The sequence below is a fragment of the Chionomys nivalis genome, chromosome 15 (assembly GCF_950005125.1).
Source record: "Chionomys nivalis chromosome 15, mChiNiv1.1, whole genome shotgun sequence".
NCBI classification, from domain to species: Eukaryota; Metazoa; Chordata; class Mammalia; order Rodentia; family Cricetidae; genus Chionomys; species Chionomys nivalis.
This window is the reverse complement of record NC_080100.1, coordinates 22839385-22852297: the sequence shown is the minus strand read 5'-3', so window position 1 is coordinate 22852297 and position 12913 is coordinate 22839385. Positions and strand designations below refer to the sequence as shown.

The 12913-nt window shown below is 37.8% G+C and overlaps 1 protein-coding gene across 1 annotated transcript in view; it reads right to left on the bottom strand.

The window, feature by feature from the left end:
• Spef2 (sperm flagellar 2) overlaps positions 1-12913 on the bottom strand; it is a 144354-nt gene that overhangs the window by 42836 nt on the left and 88605 nt on the right. Inside the window, exons 24-26 of the mRNA XM_057789943.1 lie at positions 11355-11492; positions 5405-5556; positions 661-841 (exon numbers count right to left, since the gene is read on the bottom strand). Coding sequence (XP_057645926.1) covers positions 661-841; positions 5405-5556; positions 11355-11492 — 471 coding nt within the window. The remainder of the gene's footprint in view (positions 1-660; positions 842-5404; positions 5557-11354; positions 11493-12913) is intronic.

Genomic DNA, 12913 nt, shown 5'->3' with positions numbered 1-12913 from the left:
AAACAAAAACATTTCAAACAACAAAAAATAATTACAGTTTTGGTTTTTCCAAGAAATAGAAAATCTGGCCATGCTTGACCTCATTGTGGACCAGCACATGGTAGCACATATCCTTGTCAACACCATCACACCCTCTCAAAAGATCTTAACTCCAAAGATAACCTGTTTGAAATTTAACAATAGATTCAGGATCAACAGCAAGAATAGATAGCATTTGTTTTTATAGAATCAGGAAGCTTGGGTCTGGATCAGGGATTTAGAAAGATAATTGTGGACGCCAGAAACAACTAGCTTATTCTTGTTTGCAAACATCACCTGAGATTTCTTGTTTTATCTGCCCATTGCCTTCCTCCTTAACATTCTCTTGACATTTACGCTTCCGCATTGGCAACCTAGGTCAGACCTGAAATGAATCTAAGTATTGTCTCACTTCTTTCATGATTTTAAAGAATTTTTGACTATTATCTCTTAACTTCCTATTTCTTTCAGAAAAAAAAAATCCCCTAGAAATCCCTTTAATAATGATAATTTCTGAAAGCCGTGCCTTTTCATAGTATGACTGTGATTATCATATAAATGCTGCACTTGTATCATGTTACCAATCATGCCACTTAAACAGTAGAGTAGCAGACAGGAAATGCAACTACAGGTGCTGCTTACCATGTGGGAGATGGTTAAGGAAGCCTGCTGCCAGGTGTCCATTACTATCTTCTCATCTACCTCAAAGTTAGATTCCAAGCCTTCTAATGTGGGATCGATCTTGCCCTTTAGTAATGCTTTCAACTTTGGTTTGATGGCAACATTTTCCGGAGAAACGGATATTCGAGGAACTAGAGGAATTCTTTGGGGAAAGAAAAGCAAACCAAAGAAACATAAGGGTTTCATTTAACAGAGTTCTATTTTTGTGACAGTGTTAGTTTGCATCTTTTTTTGTTGTTGTTGTTGTATTGCTTTAATTCAAGTTTCCAAAGTTTTCCTAGAAGAATTATTTTGAAAGGCTATTATTGGAAAATACTGAATTAATCACATTTATGTGGTCTACAAAATCTTGCTAATAATAGAAAACTCACAGCAAGTAACAAGTCATTTTTCAGGTTTAGTTCTCAATAATTAAAAGAGGTGGACTATATAACAATGATTATGGAGAAAGACCCCCCCACACACAAATGTCATTTTTCATGTCATATTTCCAGGGCACATGCTTCTGATGAGGGTAAATGAGTATGGGAAAAGTAAACTTAACGGAACTTATTCAAGATGGTCAGTATCACCTGGGCATCCTGACATCAAAGTGGGACTAATGCAAATCTGACTGGGGTGGTTAAACAGAGGTCATGATGTTTGTGGGTTGCCAAGGTGAAGCAGCTTCAGAAGCCCTCCCCTTTCTTACTTATGGGTAGTGGGGTTTTCTCTTTATCAACTATTGTGGCCAAACACAAGAGTAAAGCTTTTTCTCCACTTTGTCTTAATAGTACTCCTTCCCCAAGTGGAGATTTTAGAACAGTTTCTGAGAATGTACTATCATTGGTCTTAGAATCACAGAGGTTAGTTCAAGCACGAAGAAAGACCTAGGGTACAATGTTTATTGTAATTGGGGCCATCCTCCAGTGACAAAATTTTGTCATCTTAAGGTTGGAGAAGGAATTGGAAAAGAGTAACTCCAAAGATAATCTGTTTGAAATTTAATAGATTCAGGATCAACAGCAAGAATAGATAGCATTTGTTTTTATATAATCAGGAAGCTTGGGTCTGGATCAGGGATTTAGAAAGATAATTTTGGACTCCAGAAACAACTAGCTTATTCTTGATTGGAAACAGTACCTGAGATTTCTTGAACTTAAACTTGGATTTTCACGGTGTGTGGGGGTTTGAATATATTTGAATATATATTTGAATGCTTTAATTCTCAGTTGGTGAACTGAATTGGGAGTTGTGGCCTGGGCTGTTGTAGTAGGCGTGGCTTTGTTGGAAGAGCTGTGTCACTGGAGGTGGATTTTGGGGTTTCAAAAACCCATGCCAGGCCCAGTGTTTCTCTTACTGCCTGCTTCCTGCAGATCAGGGTGTAAATTTCCCAGCTACTGCTCAGTGCCAGGCCTGTGGGCTTCCCAACAGTATGATCATGAACTAATGCTCTAAAACTGTAATCAAATGTCCAATTAGATGCTTTCTTTGATAAGAGTTGCTTTGGTCATAGAATAGCCTCACAGCAGTAGAGCAATCAGTATGACCCAGTACTTGGAATTCTGATAATCTAGCATAACTATTAAAGCAATGCATTGAAAATACGCTCACATATTGAATTATATCTTAATAACCAATGAATGCTAAATCAAAGCCATTCAAGTTCCAATAAGTTCGTGTGAAGTATGTGTGTGACCATCTCTAGACACTTCAAACAGCACAAGACTTTGCTTTGCAGGGCAGCAGTCACGGCATCATTTAGAAAAGAACTTTGGGTTATGACCCACTAGTTTTAACCAGGATCATCTTTCTGTATTGGCACAGGTTTGAAATTAGCCACTGGAGTTTGGAGGTCTACTGGGTGTCACACAGCTAAAGACAATGACTGTCCCTCCTCCAGAATCCATCAGTTGCCAATAGTTCAGCGGAAAGATAAGATGTTATAAACTCTCATCTTGCTCATGATTGGCTGTTTACAAGCCCAGTCTTGTTCAGGCCCAGTACAGGCAGCTGCAGCTCCTGTGGAGTTTTGCATGCAACAACTTCTTATATATAATGGTGACTTTCTTCCAGCCTCTCCCTCTATCGCTTAGATCTTCTCTCTCTTGTGTCTCTTGTAAGAATGCTTTGTACATTCTTTTCACTCAGTCCTTCTGTCGTATTCCCTGAGCCTGAGATGATGTGGCATAAATGTCATGTTTGGATTGAGTGCTCATTTATTCTAAGCATCTTGAGTAGACAAGAGTATCTGTACTCACTGGGAGGAGGGAAGAGTAACTTGTGTGAAGGAGATAAGAGAGGTGGAACATCATGCTAATCAGAACTATAAGTGTGTAAAATTGTCTACAAACAAATTGAATCAGTGCAAACAGAAAAGGGATAAGAAAATCAAAACAAAGGTGAATACATAATAGCTTCGTATTAAAACTATAGGTAGTTATTGATGAAAATGGTCTTAGAATTCACTTACTGGGAAGAAAAGTTCCTGTACTATAAGCAGTTCTGTTACTATTGAGAGAGATGAAGTTGAGTATGCTACTTGAATTTATGAGCCTCACTTTATCATGAGTAATTGTTTATCAACTAATACAACTATTATTTTGAAAATACATAGCTACCATTATTATTACTATAGGGTTGCTGGAAAGAATGAAGTAGAAAAACTATGTAACACTGCTGAACACTGTGCTTGTTGTTTTCTATGTTATTGACTGTGGTTAATGGCTTGGTGAGCTGGTTGGTGCATTGACTGACTGATTGTCTCAACAGTTTTGCCACAGCAATGAGGTTGAGATTGGCACAAAGCTGTTCTGTAAAAACTTAGAACTGTCTGTTCTTTTGTGGCCTCATTGTACTAACCAAAATGAATAGCTTCCCCATTATGCTTGGTTTGCTATTATGTGCCAAGAACAGAATGCACTGCCACCCTAGACACTGAAACTTGGTGTCTTCTGGTGATGCTGATGGTTCCTATTGCCTCTGGTATTCATTATTGTTCTAATTGCAATGTTTTCTTAGCAGTTCCTTCAATGCTTTTCTTCTCTTTGGGACAGGAAGAGGGTGCACGCTCACCCTTTGTGCGTTCTTGTGTATCTATTGCCTGGTGTAAGTACAACACTAGATGGAAGAACAAAGAGTGCAAAAGTGGACCCTGGATCATCACAAAGCCCATGTGGAAATGCCATATCAAATTATTTTTGGAACAAGGGAGGGATAAACAAACAAAGTGGGGACATGAACTACTTACTACTAAAATATCGCATATAAACAAGAGTAAACTATTATATATATTCTTCAAAATATATAACAAAAGACGCCACTCTTTTGTAAGTGTTTGAGAACTGGATTTTAGGTGTTTTCATTTCCAGACATAATTCCATATATTTTGCAGATCCTATTTCCTGTAATTTTCACAACAACCTTGCTTTTATAAGAATGGAACTTGAAGCTTACATTGAGATGTAGTGAGTTATCCTAGCCCACTTATATACAGTTCATACAATTAGTAAGGGACAGACTCAGGATTTAAACTAGACCAATCTGGTTTGAAAATATATTCATTATGCTATGTTTTGTTCATGCAACTCTTACACCTAGATTGATGAGCAAGCATCTAGGCAAAGAGGCTTCCTTTAAATATAAAAGGCATAGCTCATTTTCTTGGAGATTTAAACACAACATTCAATTTCTGCACATCATTTTGTAAATCTAGCTTCTGCTTGTACTTCCATCTTCATGTCAAACTTTTTCTCTTTTTTCATGCTTTGCTTAAGTATGACCAGGAAATACTATTTTAAGTTTCCCTACATTTCAAACTTATTTTCAAATAACACATTTCCTCCTAAATGATTCTGAATTCTGTTTTCAAGTATTTTATCTTAAGTCTTATAAAATTAAGGAAAACTAGATCTTAGTGTGTAATGGCTGGAAACTACACCATGGGGATCACTCCCATTCCGTTGACTCACCCTTTCACGATGACACCCTCTCCATCACTTACAGCCTTGCAGAATCTGAGATATTGTCCTTCCTCCCCCAAACTCACCTATTATATCTATAAAAAAATTACTATGTTTTCATTGCAGGTGATTTATTTGGCTAAAAATGTAATTTGTCTTTATTCTACTAATAAGTTCCTGTTTCTGTTTGCAACAATCTGATGTTAGATTGTTAATATCTTTTATTCTTGTGAGGTCATGATCATATACTATTAAGCTTTTACTGTTTCTCAATTTCCTTACCTATAAAAGAAGAACGACAATCCTTTCCATTTTAATTTACATAATTTCTCTCTCTTCATTCTCTATCTCTCTCTTAAATACACACAAACACACACACACACACACACACACATTCCCCACCACATATACACACCACACACATGCTCTGGTTCTTCTAAGTTCCTAATCCAGCACCAGAGGTCTTTGGAGCTGAATGTATTTCTGAATACAGAAGTGACTTATTGTCTAATATCCACAGCAGAATCCTGCTGAAAACAAATTAGAAAGCACAATGTCTCTCCAAACAAAGGAGTAAATATTCACCAGTAATAAGATAAATAATCAAATCATGCCAAGTTAATGTGACATCAAAATTAGAAAAAAAAAGTTCAGCTTTTTGGAACAATTTGGTGTTTCCCTTAATAGGAGCAGGATTTATAATTTAAAAACCACAATTCTGTATGTTCAAAATAATTACCGTGTAAAACAATGCTCTGCCTTACCTAAGTTGGTTTTCTGAAATGTCTCTACTATCGACCTGAATCAATGGGATCCGAGTAAATTTCTTACTGTCTTCTAGTGGGATTTTGGATTCCATTGCTCTGTAATAATCCTGGAGAAGTCTTTTGGTGTCTTGGAAACGGTTCACTTCTGCCTTTAATACAGAAAGTAGATATCAATACCCAACTAAGAACACATCTGTATGTTTTTCTGTGATATGTATGCATAATGTAAATAAAAATTTTAAAACATGTTGGTTGAAAGTAATTCACTAGAAATGAAGAAAGAGCCTTGCTTATTTCTGTCACTCAAGTTTTCATAATTATTTAAGAAAAGCAACTGACTTTGTATTCTCTTTACTGAGGGTGATACCATTTAACCAGATGACAGTTATATAGCTTTTGATGATTACTACTAGAAATTCTTCAATCAATCACTGAAGTGGCTTCTTTGTCCTAGCAATAATTCAGTTGCCTTGGGGTACCACAGACGCTATAAGTACAAGAACAGAATGGGACCAACACTGGGTTCTTTCCCTCTGGTACAATACAAACTATTTGTGGAAACAAGACAAACAAGAGCACAAAGTAGAACAATAATTCTCCCAGTACAGTTTCCTGTCGGGCTTAATGTGAACAGGATAGACATAACTCACAGCTTCTCTAGACCTCTCTGCTGGACTCCTCTGCTGGAGCTGCTGGGAGAGACCTTGAAGGAAGTGGAGCAATTCAGATGGGTTGCTTGTGAAACAATTAGTAATTGTGCACATGTGTGATCTCCCTGCTGGCGCAGGCTTGCCCTCATGGCGCACACGCACTGGGCATGTGTGCTCTGAGGCCCTAAACAGTTTTAAAGCTACAAATGTAGATCCTGGAAATTCAACTGATTCTCTCCCTTTTAAATCATGTGGTATGTATGCTCTTCCCTTTGGTGAGGTATGTATTACCCTCAGACTTTCCTTTGTTCGTGGGGTTGTGTAAGCAAGTATCTGAAGCCATAAGTTATGAGCCTTTTATGCAAGGGTAATAAATAATATCTAGTTGATTGAAGAGAGGATTTTTTTCTTGCTCTCTCATTTTTTAAAAGAACAAAAGCAATCTGCCCCATCCCACCCATCCCCACCCTTGCTGAGTGTAGCTTAAGGGTGCAAATAAAGGGGTTCCCTATCACTTTGGGAGGCTGCTCTTTTCTAAAAAGAAACGGAAGGAGCAGTGAATCTGGGGAGAAGGGAGGTAGTGAGAGGGAATAGAGGGGGAATGTGAGGAGGGGAGGCTGCAGTCTGGATTTTTGTATGAGAGAAGAATAAAGAAAAAGAAAAAAACTGTTTCTGAGCTATCCAGAAATAGATTTGCAGTACCATATTCACAGTTGACAATGAAGGGATGCTGACTTTTGCATAGTAGTGTGTAATAAAAAATAAACAGTGCAATAAGGTTGTTTTATAGAGAAAATGATTAGACAGATTGTTTCTAGTTTTTAAAGTAGTAAACTCTTCTAGCTAAAGGACCCAAACAAGAGAAAATTCATCTCCTTACTTTGAGTCTATATTATAAAATAAAATTAACATTTATATATTATTTTAAATTATAGGATGTTTCACGTTTGAGCACAGTACTTTGAAATGGCCAGGAAACCTATGATTTTTTTTATCATTGAGTTAAAATATCCATACACAGAATAATCCCATAGTTTAAAGAAAATTATTGGTGTCATGTTTCAGTTTGGTAAAACTGCAGGGAAACTTGTTTGACTAAACTATATTCATGGAAACTCACACAATATCATGCTTATAATGAATAAGATACAAATATGTACTTACTACTTACTAGGTACATACTGAATATTGACAGTTAACTTTGGAAAAATGAAGAACAGTGTGGGGGAGTGGTTACAAAAAGCTATTAGCCTTTGAATCAGTAAACTATAGTTTTGGGCAAATAGAGTAAGAAACCTGGAAAGTATTTCTTCTTTAGCTTAGAGCACTGAACTCTTCTTTAACCACTGGGTTTGGGAGAACATAATTTACAGAGTAGGATTTGAAACTGTACTGGGATCTTTTCATAAGACTTACATTATTACAGTAATTGTTTTGTATAAAATATTGACTCATTTTTAAGGGGAACAACTTGATTCAAATATAAGCAAATTTGAATAGGATACGACATCATATTTAGAATTTTCCTCTAAGAAAACTAATGGTGATTCCGCTCACATTTATAATGAGTAAATAACCCTCTGCTCTGTGACTTCTTTGTCGCTGGAGTTTCAGACTTTGCTTTTCCTTTTGTGTGGCACTCTGCATTGAACCTAACGCCTCCAGTATTCTAAACAAGTACTTTTACCTCATGGTTGGCCCATGTCCCCAGTCTTCTGATTTATTTATTTTTTGAGGAGGGATTTTATTACATTTCTGAGACTACCCACAAACTCCCAGTTGCCTGTAGGTGCTGATCTTGTCCTCCTCCTCCCTCAGCCTCTTGGGTAGGTGTGACTTACAGGTTTGTGAAGCCAGCGGCAGCTTAGCAACGCTTTTCTAAACTTTACCATGTGGACAGCTTGTTGCAAAGGCTGTGCTTGGATATCTTGTTGGAATGAATGAGTAAAAACTTTCCAAGGTCAAGCTGGTTTAGAAATTTAACCTTAATGCACCAAAACGATTTCTTTACCCATGGAGTATCTTAGTTCCTATCTATGTCAGCAGACTTGTCAATCTCCTGGGGTGGGGGTGGGGTAGATAGGTTGCTTATGTAGCACTTTCCAAAGTCACTTATGTAATTACACCATTTTCTGGATCAGTTTGGAAGGCAATTTTCCAAGGAACCCATTTTGGGAAGCAATTATCTAGCTGTTTGTGGTGAGCCAGAACATGCAAGTGAAAGTCTTCTCCAGACTTGTAACTTTTTGTCCTTGACAAACATTAAGGCTCTTGATTTTGAGTTTCTTGGACAATATACGAACTGCCTCAACTGGCTAGTATTTGATGGGTAGTCCCATCCTCATGTCTTTCTCCGTGTGCTGAGATGAAGGCTACTTTTGAGCATGTCCCCTTTGGCTTTTACAGGGTGTAAAAGCAGTGCTCTACCTGAGAAGCCGAATAACTTGGACAATGTTATTGACATAGCAGTGTTCAGAAGGAGTACTGACTCTGCAGCCATGGTCAGTCGCAATTCCTGCTCCTTCTTTCACTTACTGGATGCAACGAGTGGGCAACAGCTCCCCACCAGCTTGCTTCAGTTTCCTTAGCAAAGAAATGAGGATGACTGCAGAACCTCCAGCACAATGCTGCTGTGATTGTTCGCTAGAGTTCTGCTGGAAATTTCTGGCAGTTGTGCCCAGCCTGTACTCTGTTGTTCTGTTTTATTTTGTCTAATGTGGGCAATGGCTCAATGTCTCAGGATAAGAACCTCAAATCTATAGATTAATGAACTGTTAGAGTCTTACCTATTCCACAGGAGTCCTTTATGGCTCCGACTCATGAGAATGACTCATGAAAGTCTGCTGTGCCTTCACTTTTGGATCATAGTTGCTTTTTCCAGAAGTGTTTGGTAAAGCCTGTTTATAATATTGTCTCTCTACTTGTTCAGACTAATTCTCCAAGTTTCTGCTCAGATGAGTTTAGGCTAATTGGGTACTTTACTTAATCCTTTGTGTAGACGATGCATGAGGGAGCTAAGTGTACTCCTTAATACGCTTAATAATATGCTTAACAATGTCTCAGTATTGTCCTCTGGTGGCAACTCTTTTAAATCTATCTTATCTTCATAATCCAGCTTTATAACATGCCTTCATAGTTCTCCTTGTTCTGATATCCTGATTTATTTAAACCTCCCACTTAGAGATAATAGTTCTTCATTCATAGGGGATACACTTCAAATCCTTTATTTAATACCTGCCTAATGCCTTTGTTTCTATAGATTCATATCTATTTGAGAAAGTCTGAATCAAATACATTGAGGATTAATAATAGAATATGATAACAACTACTATAATAAAAGTGATATGAACATAGATTCTCTTAAAGAATCTGTTGTGCTATATTTTATTTTTTGGTATCAATATAAGATGACTACAATGACCATGTCACAAAAACAACATGAAGTGAATCTTTTGGCATCATGTCAGCATTAGACTCCAATATAAGAGCTACTTGAACAAAAAAATTTTGAAGACATAGTAGAAGAACTGATAACCTGGATAGCAAATAATGAAAATAGAGAATATACAGTGTTGATGCAATTAAAAAGGGAAATTTTTCATTCCAAGTCAGATGAAACAGAATAAATTGGTACAAAATGGAACATCAAAAGATTTACCTCATCATGGCTGACACAAAGCACTGTTTTGAGCAACAGAATATGAGAGACAATTTATTCTTAGCCAGATGAGAGTGGATAGTGAGGGTACACCATGGATTTAAGTTGCTATAAACCATGTTTCAATGTGGAAGAAGTTTCAGAAGATCTAAGACAGCTAAAAATCAATTCATCAATCAAATTGATGAGAACATCAGTAGGTGAGTTGTATTTTAACAGAAAAGCAAAACAACACCCCCCCCACACACACACCTGTGGTCAAGTAAATGTAATTGAAACCATAGAAAGGGAAATAGTGAGGTGGGGCTGCTATAATTCCTGAGGCTTCCTGTTAGTCAGGTTTCTGTTGATTTTTCAGACACCTTCGGAGCAGGGATTGTCCCTTTGAGTGCTGGAACTACCAGAATGAATGGGTCATTGTTGGAAAGAGATTTGATGAACTACTTTATCGAAGTTGTAGATATAAGCGGAGATATTTTATCATCTCCCAAAGTACCTTCTAAGTTAATCAATTACAGATGAGAAGTAGTCCCTGTCCATTCTCCCTCTTAACTCTCCTTCTGTCAACAAAAATTAAGCATAGCTTGATCAAGATAAACTCGATAGTCCCCCAAGCATGAATAATTTTAGACAGGCTTCTCCCACATTCTTAGCCCCTGGCCTCCATCAGTCCATTGTAAACCTCTTTCTCTGTGTTTTTGAAATATACATTTTAAGACAGGCCTTTTAAAAAAAAAATCAGTTTTGTACCCTAGGAATGCCTTCCCTCAAGATCTGAAAACTGTGCCTGAAATACAGTTCTTTCTCAAGGAAGATAGCATTTCAAGCCTCCTATATGAGGGAAGGAAAGTAACTTCTGTGGATGTCTTCAGTTGTAAACATATCTTCTATAATGAATATAGGAGGAAGTTCAGTTAACAAACACAAATGGGGCTGGAGATGTGGCTCAGGATTAGGAGAGTGTACCACTCTTTCAGAGGACAATCGTTCCCAGCATTTACATCAGGTGGCTCACAATTACCAAAACCCTCACTCTGTGGGATCCAAAGATTTCTTCTTGTCTACACAGGCAATGTGGTGGTGTCCAAAGCCACCCTCACAGATATACATATAATTTAAAGCTTAGACATTGTAAAAACAAAGACAGCTGATCTCACCCGTCATCCTGCCTCCACCCTTGATCCCTCAAAACCCATCTATAGGCACTTTGTTTTGAGGAATTTGTCAACTAAAGGCTGGTCTGCACTTTTTCTCATTGTCATAGCAGTGGTTCCCATGTTTGCAACGTATCCCTGAAATTACGACAGGGCAGCTTTCTTGAGCCACTCTTAAGTGGGAGTCTAATCGACTAAACATCCCAGTTGCAGACAGAGTCCCTGCAATCTCGCCGAACATGCATAAGGAAGCAGAAATGGCGAGTAGCAGCTAGCGATGCACTGTCTGCATGGTTGCTTGACTGGGAGAAAAACAATGTTGTTAGCTAATATTCTTGGTGAGCCAGAATGCATTACAATCATATAGCACAGGGTGTTAGAAGCAACATTGTCCTTGAGCAGACCCCTGCCATTCCCGAAGGAGTTGTTCCACGAGGAATACGGCTGCAGAGGGAGTCTGTGTCACTGAGTCTGGATGCTCCTACCTGCATCAGGGAAAAGAAGTGATTCATTATTATTCCAACAGAGTCCTGAAGCCAGCTCTCGTTAATGATATCAACCCTCTCCTGCTCTGCCTCCTCCTTCCTGGCATCGCAGATGTCCCACAGGCGGTCTCGTAGATCCTGAGTGGAAAGAGAAACATCATGAGTGTGCTTGAATGTCGTATCTTGTGCAGCTTCGGTGCCCTGCATCTGAGATCTTTGTTTCCAGAGACGTACCTAAAGGTGTCATGTCTAACATGTTCACGTGTTACATTCACTTATTCACATGGCATTCACATCTCTTTTTATCTTGGATCATATGCCCATAGTTATTCATATATCCATTCCTATCACATTAATATCATGGGTAACTATTTGTGTATTAGCTATTTGTTAATAAACTTGTATGGTTGAAAACCACTTCATGTGAGTTTAAAAAACCTGTGTATTGTTGATAAAAAAAAAAACGCATGGTTGCATTTGAACCAAGGCCATTAGTTTGCTAACTATCAGAGATAGGGGATTATTTACCAGAAAAATGTTTGTGTTTAATGGGCTACTCAACAATTCAATAGCATATCAGACTAAGGACAATAAAAAAGCATGTGAGTAGAACAGTATATAACATGATATTTATACATAGTAATTGGTCTGTAGTATAGGCATTCAATGATATTTCATTTGTTTTATAATTTATATCTAGGTATACAAAAATTATGATGTTAAAATTATAGTGTCTTTGTGTACTGTGTTCTTCTTAAACATGTTGTTGACATATTTGCATTACCCTTTAATGTTTGGGAACATTAGGTAGCTCATTACCTTTATTTTTGTAAGCGGACACTGGGAATAGGGAAGGCATTTTCCTTGGGTGAGTTAACAGTGAAGCTAGAATGTGAATCTTTGAGCTCCAGTAATGTGCACCATTATGTTATGCATCAGAATTGGCACTATATAAAAGAAGAATTCAAGATAGAAAGCGCTTTAGAGGCTGTAGTGGTTGTTATATTGTTTCTAGGCAGATACACCTTATCATTCTGTCTTCATATGTCCAATAGTACTTCCCTGGAGAAACAGTTTAATAGGGAGTTTGGATGCTTGGACATATATATCACTGCTGCTACCTAAATGCTAATCTCTTTGCTGTATTTTTCACTAATAACAAGTGATAGCTACTGCTGAGTACCTAGAATCATCGATGGGTGGATGACAGCAACTAGTGCTCACTCAGTACTTAGAAATGACTGTCACTGCATTATACCATCAGTGTGTCAAAGCCTGATGCAAGGAAGGGGGACAGAAACATCTTAGTTAGAGCAGTTTTAAAGTTTCATGTTTTTCAAGATCATCTATGTATGAAATACCAAATATGGAAGGATAGAGCTCATTTTTCAACCAACATTAACTATACCAGTTTCCAAAAATGGATGTGAAGCTGTGTGTGGTGGCGCACACCTTGGGAGGCAGAGGAAGGCAGATTTGAATTTGAGGCTAGCCTGTCCATTCACTTGAGAAATGGAATGAAACCTTCCTGTGACTCCTCTGCAGTCTGAAAGGTTCTG